Source organism: Lepidochelys kempii, chromosome 1 (genome assembly GCF_965140285.1).
Source record: "Lepidochelys kempii isolate rLepKem1 chromosome 1, rLepKem1.hap1, whole genome shotgun sequence".
In the NCBI taxonomy this organism is placed as follows: domain Eukaryota; kingdom Metazoa; phylum Chordata; order Testudines; family Cheloniidae; genus Lepidochelys; species Lepidochelys kempii.
In genome coordinates this window covers 28,055,253-28,069,929 of record NC_136380.1, presented here as the reverse complement: position 1 = coordinate 28,069,929, position 14,677 = coordinate 28,055,253, and the positions used below count along the sequence as shown (strand labels likewise).

Here is a 14,677-nt window from a genome sequence, read left to right as displayed (position 1 = left end):
ATTTGCCTGAGTTTATGGTTCTTTTACATTTTCATTATCATTACTCACTTTATTGAAAACTGAGCAAATTGGTATTTAAAATCTGGCTGTTTTGTCTAAGTGTGAAATAGTGCGTTTTGCTATGTTGGAGAGAGAGCTTCCAAAAACAATTCACATTTTAGAGTGGGCTAGAATATTAATGATAATTCTGTTACTCACAAACCAGCCTATTTGATTCACCAGTATTATTTTTCTCCAGCTTTTTCCAGGAAGTTGCAAACAGCAAGTGCACTATATGCTGTACTATAGCTTTTCTGTAACTATTCCATTCAAGTCAATTGTTAATTGGCTCCTGTACTTTCTGACTGTTCCACTTGCATAGCAATAGAATTTAGTATGAACTGCAAATAAAAGGAACGGCCATGTGAAACACAGAGTTACTCACGCTGCAGAGCATTGGGTTGGAAGAAGGATTGAGAATTGGAAAAGTAGTAACTGCTTAGAGCCTTTACAAAGGGGATGTTCAGCAATCTATATAGTCTGAGGACAAAGGTTTTACATGGTCTATGCTGAGATAAAAACAATAGGCCAACATTATACTTAAACACCAATATTTGCTTTGCAGAAAGATTTACTTTTAATACATTTTTTTTCAGATATTTAAATATTAATGAAAAACTTGTAAACCATTATAGGTAGGGCCCTACCAAATTCACGGTCCATTTTGGTCAGTTTCACAGTCATAGGATTTTAAAAATTCCAAATGTCATGATGTCAGCGATTTAAATCTGAAATTTCAGTGTTGTAATTGGTGGCGGGGGGTTGCGGTACTGCTAGTCTTACTTCTGCACTGCTGCTGGTGGCGGAGCTGCCTGTGGAGCGGAGTAGCTGGAGAGCAGCGGCTGCTGGCCGGGAGCCCAGCTCTGAAGGCAGAGCCATTGCCTGCAGCAGCACAGAAGTAAGGATAGTATGGTATGGTATTGCCACCCTTGCGTCTGTGCTGTTGCTGCTGCTGCTGCTGCTGGTGGGGCACCGCCTTCAGACAGGGGCGCCTGGCCAACAGCCGCTGCTCTCCAGCCCCCTAGCTCTGAAGGCAGTGCAGAAGGGTGGCAATACTGTGACCCCCGTAAAATAACCTTGCAACACCCCCCCTCACTCCCCTGCAACCCTCTTTTGGATCAGGCTCCCCAGTTTGAGAAACGCTGGTCTTCAGTGTAAAATCTGTACAGTATAAGGTAAAAGCACACAAATGACCAGATTTCACAGTCTGTGATGTGTTGTTCAGGGCTGTGAATTTGGTCAGGCCCTAGTTATAGGTAAGATGCTCTGTTCCAGCTGAACTCTGCTTATCACAGTAATGCAAAGCAAAGTGGGGTGGGAAAGGTGAATTCAAGGTATGTTTGCCCTTTCCCTACTCTTGACCATGCTGTGGGCTTGCCTGGTCCTAAGCATGGGTTAGAGCAGGCTCAGCTGCAATGGACATAAACAGCTATTCTTGTTGCCAAGAATAACCAGAGCACAGCTATGCCCATGATGCTATGAGCTGTGAATAGAACAGTGTAAAACTGTTATTCCGGTTCTATGCAAGCTAGAGAATCCCCTTAGACTAGGTATAGTCTCAAGTGGCCAGTTCCATTGATTAGATAGCTCCCTTACCCAATCAAGTTTCATGTATCTTTACTTAATTTACAGTGGTCCAAATGCGTTTCTGGAGCACACAAGTAGACAAAAACAAATTACATATTTAATTTCTAGATATGTCTTAGATTGCAAATATACACTGTAACTAAAGCAACAACAGAACAATGTGTCATGTTAATATAGGAATGCAAACCCTCCCCCCCCAAAATTTATATTACAAGACACTAGCTATCTGTGTAAATTCAAGAAAATGGTAGCAGATTTTAGTTTTGAGAATCAGAAGAGTAACTACTTGGTTATACCTTTATTTGTTTTTAAACTGCATATAAAAAGCTAAAAGGCTCATATATGTCTATTTTGCTTTAGCCTGGCATATTTTTTGACAGTATTTTCAGAATGCCTTTGTAGTTCTTCAATGTGTGAATTTAAAATCTCTTCAAATTCTTTTGCTCGTTTCTCTTCTTCTTGAAAGAACTTTTCTGTTGCAGTTGTAGGTAAGGACATCTCTGGGTGAATCTGAACAATACATAGAGCAGGCACAGGTAGTACAGAATTGAAAGTACAGCAATATTTTTACATTATTGAAGCATAAAACAAATTTTTCATAAGTTTTACAAGCTAGAAAATATGCAAAGTTACCATCTTTTACTAAAACATAGACTTAGGCCTTAGGCGTGTCACTACATATTTAAATGGAGGATGGTGTGGATTGCACTCTCAGCAAATTTGCGGATGATACTAAACTGGGAGGAGTGGTAGATACGCTGGAGGGGAGGGATAGGATACAGAAGGACCTAGACAAATTGGAGGATTGGGCCAAAAGAAATCTGATGAGGTTCAATAAGGATAAGTGCAGGGTCCTGCACTTAGGACGGAAGAACCCAATGCACCGCTACAGACTAGGGACCGAATGGCTAGGCAGCAGTTCTGCGGAAAAGGACCTAGGGGTGACAGTGGACGAGAAACTGGATATGAGTCAACAGTGTGCCCTTGTTGCCAAGAAGGCCAATGGCATTTTGGGATGTATAAGTAGGGGCATAGCGAGCAGATCGAGGGACGTGATCGTTCCCCTCTATTCGACATTGGTGAGGCCTCATCTGGAGTACTGTGTCCAGTTTTGGGCCCCACACTTCAAGAAGGATGTGGATAAATTGGAGAGAGTCCAGCGAAGGGCAACAAAAATGATTAGGGGACTGGAACACATGACTTATGAGGAGAGGCTGAGGGAGCTGGGATTGTTTAGCCTGCAGAAGAGAAGAATGAGGGGGGATTTGATAACTGCTTTCAACTACCTGAAAGGGGGTTCCAAAGAGGATGGCTCTAGACTGTTCTCAATGGTAGCAGATGACAGAACGAGGAGTAATGGTCTCAAGTTGCAGTGGGGGAGGTTTAGATTGGATATTAGGAAAAACTTTTTCACTAAGAGGGTGGTGAAACACTGGAATGCGTTACCTAGGGAGGTGGTAGAATCTCCTTCCTTAGAGGTTTTTAAGGTCAGGCTTGACAAAGCCCTGGCTGGGATGATTTAACTGGGAATTGGTCATGCTTCAAGCAGGGGGTTGGACTAGATGACCTTCTGGGGTCCCTTCCAACCCTGATATTCTATGATTCTATGAAATGTACTACCGGTCACAATTTGGCTCCCCTGCTATCCTCAAGATCCTTGGGCCAGTCACAGGGCACTTCAGTCCCTGGTGTAATTTAGAGTAGCCTCTTGGCAAACACTGTATGAAATGATGGGATATATTGAAAAGAAAAGACTTTTTTTTTTCCCCGCATCTTAAGAAGTTAGATAGATGGCCCTCTAAAAGAATGTTAATTCAGGAATACCGGCAACCAAGACACTCAGAAAAACTTTAGTATTCCTTTTCTTTTTAGTATTAGCCTCAACCTGGTGTGGGTTACATCTCATTTCTCCTACCACTTAATTTTTATTCTAGGACCTCCATGTCACAGTCTTCACAGTGGGATGTTCCCCATCTCCATGGCAACTGGAGCAGACCAAATCTTTGGTCTGAGCTGGACTTAGGACTGCCCATCAGGAAGAAACTGTTACAGGAAAAAATTAGTAACGTTCTTTGAGATGTCGTACATGTTCATTCTACTTAGGTGTGTGTCCTCCAGTGCACAGCTGCTGCAGAGCTTTTCGCCTTAGCTCTATACATCAGGATGGCACAAGTGTCCTCTGCTGTCTGTGTGTTCATTGCTCATGCAGTGCACATAAGGGTAGAGCCCCCCTCTTCCCCCAACCCTCCTCAGTTCCTTCCTACCAGGAGACAAATAGAGAGGGGAAGGAGGGTGGGTCATGGAATGGACACATGCAACATATATCTTGAAGAACAACAGTTACAGAAACCATTTCTTCTTCTAGTGATTGCACATATCCATTCCATGAACCACCCTCCTTCCCCTCTCAATTGGAGTCTTCCGGTAGAAAGGAACTGAGGAGGGGTCAGGGGTGTCTCTGTTATGCCTGCGTTCAGTGCATGATACAGCAGAGGATGCCCCCCAATGGGTACCGTTAAAGGGAAACACTCTGACAACTATGCACTCGAGTGCACACACACCTATAGTGGAATGGACATAGGCAACACATTTTGAAGAACAGTTACAGGAAGGTTAGTAACTGTTCTTCTTTGAGCGATTGCATGTGTCCATTCCCCTATACAGGATTCACAAGCAGTTCCAAACGGAGGTGGGTTCGGAGTCTATTGAACCACTCGACCGTTGTGAGAGGTAAATATATGACCAGACAAGCAGGTTGTCACTTTGAAAATGTCTAATATGGAAATGCTAGCTAGAAAGGCCGCAGAGACTGCTTGGGACCTAGTCAAAAGTCCATAGGATGAGACAGGTTATACTTAGTGTTTCATCTGTGAACCACAACCCTCACGTAAGAGTCCACATGGCATCTGTTATCTGTAGTTTAGACCTGACTTCAGGTAGCTATTAAATAATATTAAGAATGAATTCAACATGAGATGCTAGTACTGGATCTGGACCAAGATCTTTATATACTTATTTGCTGGAATTGCTATCTGGAAGCAAATAAAGAATTGTGCTGGGTATAAATGAGACCAAAAAACCCAGGAGCTGTCAGAGATTGTGTCTTAGGAGAGGTCTGCTAATGTCAGACTTTATTTTCTTCTGTCTCTCTTCTAAAATAAAGTTTATCTTAGAAGATAAGTTAAATGCTGGAATTTTGTGAGCGCTGTAATTGGCCCTTCCACTTGTTTACTCAAACTTTTGTTTCTGAAGGTATTTTGTGATGACTGCTGAGGCCTGAGTATCATGATGAGAAGTTTCAGAGGAGCAGCCGTGTTAGTCTGTATTCACAAAAAGAAAAGGAGTACTTGTGGCACCTTAGAGACTAACCAATTTATTTGCGCATAAGCTTTTGTCCAGAGAGACAGACAGACAGACATGTATCCTTTTCACTTGAAGGGAGGGATGAAATATGGCATTTGTGAATACCACATAGCAGTTACAAGTCCAAAAAGGGAGTACTCTGTATTGAAAATGCTTCTTGTGTAGCTGAAGCTAAAGTATCTCTGGGTGACTCTCCCTGATCAGTAGGGACTACAAGAAATTTATTTTTGTATTCTGAGGTCTGGGGAAGAAAATTCTGCAATGATGGATTTCAGTATTTCCACTTAAAATATTGATCTTCTTATGGACTTGTTGAGGCACCTGAGATTTCTATGCCATCGTTTCTCTTTTACCACAAAGAATCTTGTGCCCTTTCCAAAATAACTGTTTCTTCATGAAGCTGGTTCTGTTGTTCCAATAAGTAGAAGATGGCTGACTGCACTTTTAATCTTCTGATATCACAAAGGGTCTTATTGATAGTGGTGGTTTATTTTAACATACATGGGGAAAGGATAAACTTGACTCTGGGACATCTCAAGCACTCATTTTCTTAGCTGATTCACTCCCAGATGACAATTAAAGGGGGAAATCTGCCCAGACTTCAGAAACCCCTTATTCCCTTGTTTAAAGCATCAGTGACTGCTTTGTCCCTAAAGAGCTTACCAACAAAACATTTAGAAGGATATCAGTTTAGCATGCTATTCCAATTCCTTCAAGCTATGGTTGACCTTAGAACATATTTGAATGTATAGCAAATCAGTCAGGTGAAGCATCATTCTTGAAAAAGTTGCTAGGGAAGCTTAGTTTAAAATAGATTTTGTGTCATGTTTTTCTTTATGCACACTCACAGTGGCCTCCCTGTTGAGCATAGACCTCCCACAATAAGAGACTGCAGGCAATACTATCAGCCCTGAGGCAGTTTTATTTTCCTGTTGTGTGTTTGGCAGGAATATGCCCTTAGTTAAACTATGTCCTTTACTAAGGATGCAGCAGGCTTCAGTTGAGGCAGAGTAATGAAGAATTGGTAGTCCTTAGGTATGAGTAGGTCTCAATAGAGAAATTCCCACTCCTTTATAAACCAGCAGAGGAAGAATCACACACCTCTTCATCAACATTCCCATTTTTATTTATTTATGAACTTATTTATTGGTGTTTCATTGTCTAAGAAAATAAGTACTTATGAAGCTAAACCCCCATTTGTGCTTACTTCTGGAAAAAACTTACTTGAGAGTCTGATGTATCTTGCTCAGAGCCTCAATTTTAGAGATTTCTCCTCCTTAGAGGATCTCGGCAGAGGACTTAAGACTTTAGGCTTATGATTGAGATGCTAAAGCAGCACTCAGGGATGATAAAGCCATTGTGGCAAAACTAAATGAATTCTTTACATTGGTCTTCACGGTTGAGGATGTGAGGGAGATTCCCAAACCTGAGCCATTCTTTTTAGGTGACAAATCTGAGGAACTGTCCCAGATTGAGGTGTCATTAGAGGAGGTTTTGGAACAAACTGATAACCTAAACAGTAATAAATCATGAGAACCAAGAGTTCTGAAGGAACTCAAATGTGAAACTGCAGAACTACTAATTGTAGTCTGTAACCTATCATTTAAATCAGCTCTGTACCAAATGACTGGAGGATAGCTAATGTGATGCCAATTTTTAAAAAGGGCTCCAGAGGTGAACCCAGCAATTACAGGCCGGTAAGCCTGACTTCAGTACTGAGCTAACTGGTTGAAACGATAGTAAAGAACAAAATTGTCAGACACAGATGAACATAATTTGTTGGGGAAGAATCAACAGGGTTTTTGTAAAGGGAAATCATGCCTCACCAATCTACTAGAATTCTTTGAGGGGAGTCAGCAGCACATGGACGAGAGGGAGCTAGTGGATATAATGTACTTAGATTTCAGAAAGCCTTTGACAAGGTCCCTTACCAAAGGCTCTTAAGCAAAGTAAGCTGTCATGGGATAAGAGGGAAGGTCCTCTCATGGACTGGTAACTGGTTAAAAGATAGGAAACAAAGGGTCAGTTTCAGAATGGAGAAAGGTAAATAGTGGTGTCCCCCAGGGATCTGTACTGGGCCCAGTCCTATTTAACATATTCATAAGCGATCTGGAAAAAGGGGTAAACAGTGAGGTGGCAAAATTTGCAGATGATACAAAACTACTCAAGATAGTTAAGTCCCAGGCAGACCACAAAGGTGGTCTACAAAAAGATCTCTCAGAACTGGGTGACTGGGCAACAAAATGGCAGATGAAATTCAATGTTGATAAATGCAAAGTAATGCACATTGGAAAACATAATCCCAGCTATGAATATATAATAACGATGAGGTCTAAATTGGCTTTTACCACTCAAGAAAGGTCTTGGAGTCATTGTGGATAGCCGTCTGAAAACATCCACTCAATGTGCAGCAGCAGTCAAAAAAAGCTAACAGAATGTTTGGAATCATTAGGAAAGGGATAAATAAGACAGAAAATATATTGTCTCTATATTAATCCATGATATGCCCATATCTTGAATACTGCATGCAGATGTGGTCACCCCATCTCAAAAAGAGATTTAGAATTGGAGAAGGTTCAGAAAAGGGCAACAAAAATGATTAAGAGTACGGAATGGCTGCCATATGAGGAGAGACTGGGACTTTTCAGCTTGGAAAAGAGAAGACTAAGGGGTGATATAATAGAGGCCAATAAAATCATGACTGGTGTGGAGAAAATAAAGGCAGAAGTTCATTTACTCCTTATGATAACACAAGAACTCCGGGTCACCAAATGAAATTAATAGGCAGTAGGTTTAAAACAAACCAAAGGAAGTATTTTTTCCACACAACGCAGTGTCAACCCATAGAACTTCTTGCCAGAGGATGTTGTGAAGGCCAAGTCTATAACAGCATTCAAAAAGAACTAGATAAGTTCATGGAGGATAGGTCCATCAAGGGCTATTAGCCAAGATGGACAGGGATGGTATGCCCAGCCTCTGTTTGCCAGAAGCTGAGAATGGGTGACAGGGGATGGATCACTTGAGGATTACCTGTTCTGTTCTTTCCCTCTGGGGCACCTGGCATTGGCCAGCACAGGATACTGGGCTAGAAGGACCTTTGGTCTGACCCAGTATGACTGTTCCTATATTCTTAGGCTGTCCCTTTTAATGCTAAGATCCTTCACCAGTCCCTGGGTCAAAAATCCCTGGGAAAAGGTGGGAGGGGCCCCCTGAAGAAGAGAGTGCTATTCCTGGGAGATTGTAAGGAAAGTCTACAGGCATGTATCCTGCATATCTTCTTAAGGAAAATAGTGGTCATTTTATGACCTCCCCACAGTAGAGGATCTGAATCACTTCATCCCATGCTCCCTGCTGCTGGATCTGTGCTGATTAGGGACTGACTTCACAAAATGAGGAATGAGCTGGTGCCATTGAAGGCAAATTACTCATTGGTATCAGAAAGGTCACAGGAGCTGGTATAGAATCATAAGATCAGACAGGATCACAAGGGTCATTGAATCTAACTTTTCATGGCAGCTGAGGCCTTACAGGTAAAAGTACTTGTAGGAAGAGGGCATGTTTTGTGGTCTTCAAGCACCTTGGCATGGACCTTGCTTACAGACTGGCTGGGAGCAGAAATTTTTCCTTCTGGTTGCTACGGGGAGAACTTGCCCTCTGCAAGAGTCAGGATGCTCCAGTGAACCTTTCCTCCCTTCTCTACAAGTTGTTGAAATAGGGGCCCTATGACTAGGGGAGGATGGGGCATGGAGGCTGGGATGGGCTTTGAAACAAAACAAACTTACTTACTCTATGACCCATGCCACAGATACTGGCCTGGTTTCAATGAAGGCAGCTTCCAAATGGTCTGCTCAATTGTTAGAACATGGACCTAGCCCATGCACTGGCTGGGAGCTAGTTTCCCTTTGGCCTGTTGTCCTTGTCTGCCATTTACTGTGCAGGGAGACAGGAAGGAGAGGTGCTGTCCTTCAAACCCACTTCAGAGAGCCAAAATATGATTTCTCTTTCCTGTTTACCAATGTTGAGGACAAAAATCTAAAGCCAATGAAGAAATTGATAGACACATGCGCGCACACACACACAATTTCTGCAAAAGTTCTGCTACAAAGGGAGTCCTGGAGGCTGCAGCATGTGCAGTTTGGAGGCAGAGAATTCTAGGGAATTCTTCTTGATTGGCAGTCCTAGACCCAGGCTTGCAGCAAAGATGTGGTCTGCCCCCAGTTGCCATAGAGATGGCAAACACCCCACTGTGAAGAGTGACATGGAGAGGACTGACAATGCTACAATTTTACTCTTTCCCTTTAAGAAAAAGAGAGATTACAACATTCAGGATTTTCTCTTTCATGTTTGGATACAACAGGTACACAGATCCCTTTCATTTTATCCATTAATCTACTTCTATAGAAATTTTATTTTCTAACAGCACATTAGGGTCCTTATTAGAGTAGTCATGAATTTACTGTGATAGAATTGTTAAAGCAGGGTGCCCCAGCTGAAGGCCATACTAGCAACTTGCTAAAAGCCTGAAGCTCACACCGTATTTTCATAATAGTGGATGATAACCATCATCACCACTAACACTGAGGTATGCCTAAGCATGAAATATACCATAACAGCAAATGTAAACTATATTATAGGAATCCATGAATCACATTTGCCCTATAGACTGAACTTTGGCTACCTCTGTGTTTAAAGTAAATTAACTACTCACCATTGGGTTGACTTCTTCCACACTGTACACATGGCTCAGTACAACATCACACCTATGCTTTTCAGGAAATGGGCTGTTGTAGTGTGAAGGATAGAACATTGGTGGTGATGGAGATTTACAATCTAGTTTCTGGTCATGATCTCTGCTAAGTCTCTGAGATGGTAGACTGCTGCCACTTTTAGTATCAATGATATCACCTTGACCATGTAGAGCAAGATTTTGGTTTCTGTAGAGTTCAAAGACAGTTGGTTGCATAGGTTTCATTTGCCATTCAATTTTGTAAAGTTCTAAAATAATAAAATAGTGTTTTCAAATAGGAAGACCAGTTAACTATATTTCATAGTTTGTTAGGTTATGGTTTCTGTTCATATAATTTTGTCCTCTTTGCTTTTCAAACAGCTTCATGTCTGAGTTCCATGACAGATAAGTTTAAATCAGCTTAAAACAGTAGTCTGTACAATTGTCATTCTCTGAAAGTGCCATCTCTGAAATTTATTCCCCACCTTGGTCTGACACAGTCCAATGTAGTTGACCTGCAGGTCTGCTAACATCTATATTTTCTCATGCTTTAACTGATACAATGAGCTACAATATGAGAGTGTAAGAGATAGGAAGGGGATACCCTATTTATGGTGTTTTGGTAAGTGGATTTTGATCCATTCAAATGTCATATGGATATAAATACATGCAGGTGCCTAGGATTTAGACCTAATGCTTTTTAAAAAAAATTAAAGCTTTAGCATGTGGAGCCCCTGATCTTGCACCATTAAACTCAATAGGAAACTTTGCCATTGACTTCAATGAGTGCAGAGTCAAAACAAGAATGAGAAGAGAACAAACATTAAATACATATTTAAACTGAACAAGGGTATTTCATTCTCTAACAATAATAACTGAAGAACTTCAAGCTGATTCAAGAATCTAAGTACAGTGTTATGGTGCTCCATAATCTTTGGACCCTACTGATGGCGTAATCCATAGTAGATTTGAAATTGTATGTTTTTTAATCTACCTGAAACTCAAGTCAAGTAATTAACTGTTGAATAAGAAAAATCTACTTGCTATGCATTGCAAACAAATTCCCCTGGTAGCTGTCTGAGCAACTGCTAAAAACATATTGAGAAATAGCATGTGGTTTTGATTTCTTCTTACTTATACACATGCTTTCTTAATTAGAATAATTTCCAGTTGTATCTTTATTTGTAATATGTACCAAAGTGTGAAAACCAGAGAAATCCGATAACCTCATTTTTTCTTACATAGCAGGTTTTTCTCTTAGAATACTTTTTGTAGTGGTAAAAGTTTCCATTGTATTAAAGTCTGAGCTTATTACAAAGAAGTGTTCTGCTTTTGTAAGTACAGATATTCCATGTTACCTACTTCAAAGCTTACAGTAATCCTAAATTTGTATACCGACTTAAATCACCAAGGATCCCAAAGCATTTTACTAATGTAATATGCTAGTATACAAAAAAGTCTCCAAGCATGGAGTGAAGGTCCCTATTCCCATAGCTAGATGCAGAAAGGAAGGAATTGAGACAGTTAGGGACCACATAGCCCTTGTATAATATCATTTTGAATATTTGATACTGTGAGGCAGTGTATATGCAGTAATACTAGGAACTTTTAAAACACTCTTTTACTAGAAGTTCGCTGGAGTTGTGGGGGCAGGGAGCATCCCACAAATGGGAATATGTAAAGGCCGCATCAAAGAAGTAATGAAGAATATCTTCTCTAATTACAAATGAAGTGGGGATTAAAATAAGCAGAATGTAATACTCAGGTGTAGTACAATTGGAATGCTGTAATTATTATCCACTCCAAGAAGAGATACTCTGAAAGTAAGACAGAGTCATCTAATGTTTACTCTACCTTTAGTCGAATTTTCCACTTTACTCCTTACCGCTCACTGAATACATACAGCTTGCTCTTTGGAGCACAGAATAAATCCTCCCCACCCCACCATTTTAGAGCCCATTTAGTCTACCTTTGGAGTAAAGGCACAGTGAAGAAGACAGCCTACTGAAGAGAGCTGGCTTGAATAATAAAAACATTGAATTGCTCATTTTGTGTTTTGACCTTTTTGAAAGTAATTTCCTCTAAAAGCCCACAGCAAAGGTCTCTGCGATCTGTTTTTTCAAACCTGATTCTCTATGTATTGTGAGAAGATAGCCAATTTTAGTCTGGGGAGTCCTGAGCTTTTCTTGGTATGAGAGCTAAGATACCACCCTTTGCCCCTGCTCTTGGGTGCCAAGGGCCCCGCTACTAGCCTGGGAAGATGATAGAGGAGAGAAGCAGGGGAGGGGTCTGGGTTTGCTCCTCACTCTGAGTCCCAGCCCCTCTCAACCCCTGTGGGTTTCTTACCCTCATCCCCCTTAGGTGGGTTACCCTCTGTCAGATGCTGGGGGACAGGGTCTTCCTTACTTCAATTCTCAGGACTTCCAAATCTCTCAACACAGCTCCAATGCTGCCACCTCCTCCTCCCTTGTCTGCCTGATGCAGGGGTTTTTTATTAGGTTCCTAACAGGGCCTTAATTGACTGCAGGTGCTCCAATTAACCTGCAGCCACCTTCCCTAGTCTACAGGGAACCACACCTTAATTAGCCTTGAGTTTATATATTTCCCCTCTAGCACTCTCCCACTGCTCTCTGGTCCTCCTGTATCACTGTATTTAATAATAGTTATTACTGATTTATATTGAAATTTACTTCACAAAGGCCATCATTTCCAAACCTAGGTGTCTGCAGTTATAATATTTTTAAGGTAGTAAAAACAAAAAATATTTACATACCTAAATATAGGTGGCCTAATTTTTCAAAGGTGCTTAGCAACCCCAGTCTCCACTGAAGTCAATGGACCTATGCTGCTCACTCTCTTTGAAAAACAGGCCACCTATATTTAGGTGCCTTTATTATGGATTTTGTAGCCTAACTTTAGACATTCATGTTTGATCATTTTGACTTTAAATTTCTGCCAATTCAATGTATCATAATGTGTAAAAACAGAGTTCTAATTTTAATACAAGATTAAAGGTATGAAAAGATCTGAAAATCTGTGAAAACAAGACTATTTGTTTTTACAGGCAAGTCAAATTCTAAAAAGGTGCAGGTTAACCATTTATCAAGTTTTTGCATTTTGCTTATTATTTGTATTATCATTTGGCCTCGGATAGAATCATTGATATATACACATACAGCATAGGAATAACTTCATGGTTGTGGTGGACACAAAGTAACCCCCATCCAACTGAAACTGCATGGGAAATGTACACAGGCAAAATGTAATAACCCAAACTGTAATTTGTAGCACCACATGTTTCTATTTTTACTATCTAAAAAAATATATTTTTGCCCTTTCTCCGATGTCATAATTACCATGGAAACAGAAGCAAATTAAAACAGAAATAACATAGTTTATGTTCACAATAAAATAAAACATGTCCTAGCCTCAAAATAAACCAGCAACAATTGTCTGGTTCATCTGCATTCATCTGATGATTGAAACTTTAACTATAGTTGTTTGGGAAAATGTTGATGTAGTTCCTTGTTTGGGAACACAGAATTAGAAGAACACAATGGACCTGATTTTCAAAAAGTCTTGTATGTTAATGTGCATACAAAATACATGTGGAATTTGCACATTTGATTTAAATGGACAATTATCATATTTGTCAACACAAGTACCCAATTTGTGCATGCATTTATGGCAACTGAATATGTAAATTAGACTTTAAACTGGAAACACATGGGCCCTTTACTTCTTGAATACCAGACCCAAGATTTACCAGTTAGAGCCATCACGTATCCTAGTAGCTTCATGACCTACTCTGAGAATTTTTTGGCCAGCCACAGAAGCCCTAAATCTCTTAGCTCATGAAGATATGTTCTCTACTTCCATGTGCAACAACTACAAAGTTCTGGCTCCTTCAAACCTGACACTGCACTGCACCAACACAGAGGCTTGAACAGGCAGTAATTCAGCCTCCCCTGGCCCCCTTGTTGGCATGCTAACTACAGTGACTTCAGTTACAAACTTATCAGGGAAAGGTGCTCATGTCACCCACTGGCCAGTTCCTTTGCATTTGAAATTCTAGAGAAAGTGGGGCACAAAGAAGTAGCCAAAAAACTGTTCTATAATGTCAAAATTGGTCACACTTCCAAGTGCTTAACATTGTTAATTAGAATTAGTTATATTTTATTCTGAAGTATTTGTTTAGATTTCTATTCTGAGATGTTATGGTTATAAAAAAACAACACAGTTCTATATGCCCACTGGGTTCTTCCATTGCCTCTAACACTACCAAAGTGCCTAAAGGCCATATTTTCAAAGGAGTTTTTGGCTCCTAAAGATGCAGATGCCTAGTGGTATTTTCAGAAGAGCTTAGTGCCGAATTCCCATTGGTTTCAATATGAATTAGGTGCCTAGGCACTTAAAATATCATAATGCCACTTTAATCCATGGCTAGACCTTAGACCTTAGTCCAGCCCATGCTTTGCTGCACATTGGGCTACCCACATTTGCCATCCTTGCCTGTTAACTGCCCTTCTCTCCAAACCTTCCCATTTCATGTTGAGGTTCTTGATGTCGTTCAGAATTGTTCATTTCCATGTTATTCATGGTCTTCCTCGTCTTCCTATCTCTGTATGTTATTCCCAATATTCTTCTCTGACATTTGTGATGAAATGCATCCAGCTTTTTGCATATCTTTCTTGATAAGTTGCCATGTCTCACTGCTATATGTTGTGATGGCAATAACAATTGCTTTGTACACATTCAGCTTTGTCTTGAGGGAGATGTTTTTGAGTCGTCAGATGTTTTTGAGTCTTCCAAATGCAGCATTTGCCTTCCCAATTCTTCTTATTTCCTCGGAACTAGTACCATCTTGGCTGATGGTACTTCCAAGGTATGTAAAATTGTCCACCTTCTCCAGTTTCTCTTCTTCAATTTTGATTTCTGTCCCTATAGTGCCCATTAACATGA

The 14,677-nt window shown here is 40.6% G+C and overlaps 1 protein-coding gene across 3 annotated transcripts in view; it reads right to left on the bottom strand.

The window, feature by feature from the left end:
- Positions 1-616: 616 nt before the first annotated feature.
- Positions 617-14,677, bottom strand: part of DEUP1 (deuterosome assembly protein 1) — a 94,521-nt gene continuing 80,460 nt past the window's right edge. For 2 of the 3 annotated variants that reach the window (XM_073337015.2, XM_073337004.2), the window contains exons 13-14: positions 9,698-9,923; positions 618-2,136 (exon numbers count right to left, since the gene is read on the bottom strand). In XM_073337015.2, coding sequence (XP_073193116.1) covers positions 1,963-2,136; positions 9,698-9,923 — 400 coding nt within the window. In that variant the 3' untranslated portion in view covers positions 618-1,962. Of the gene's footprint in view, positions 2,137-9,697; positions 9,924-14,677 lie in introns of all 3 variants that reach the window. The other variant, XM_073336994.2, reaches the window with a different exon arrangement.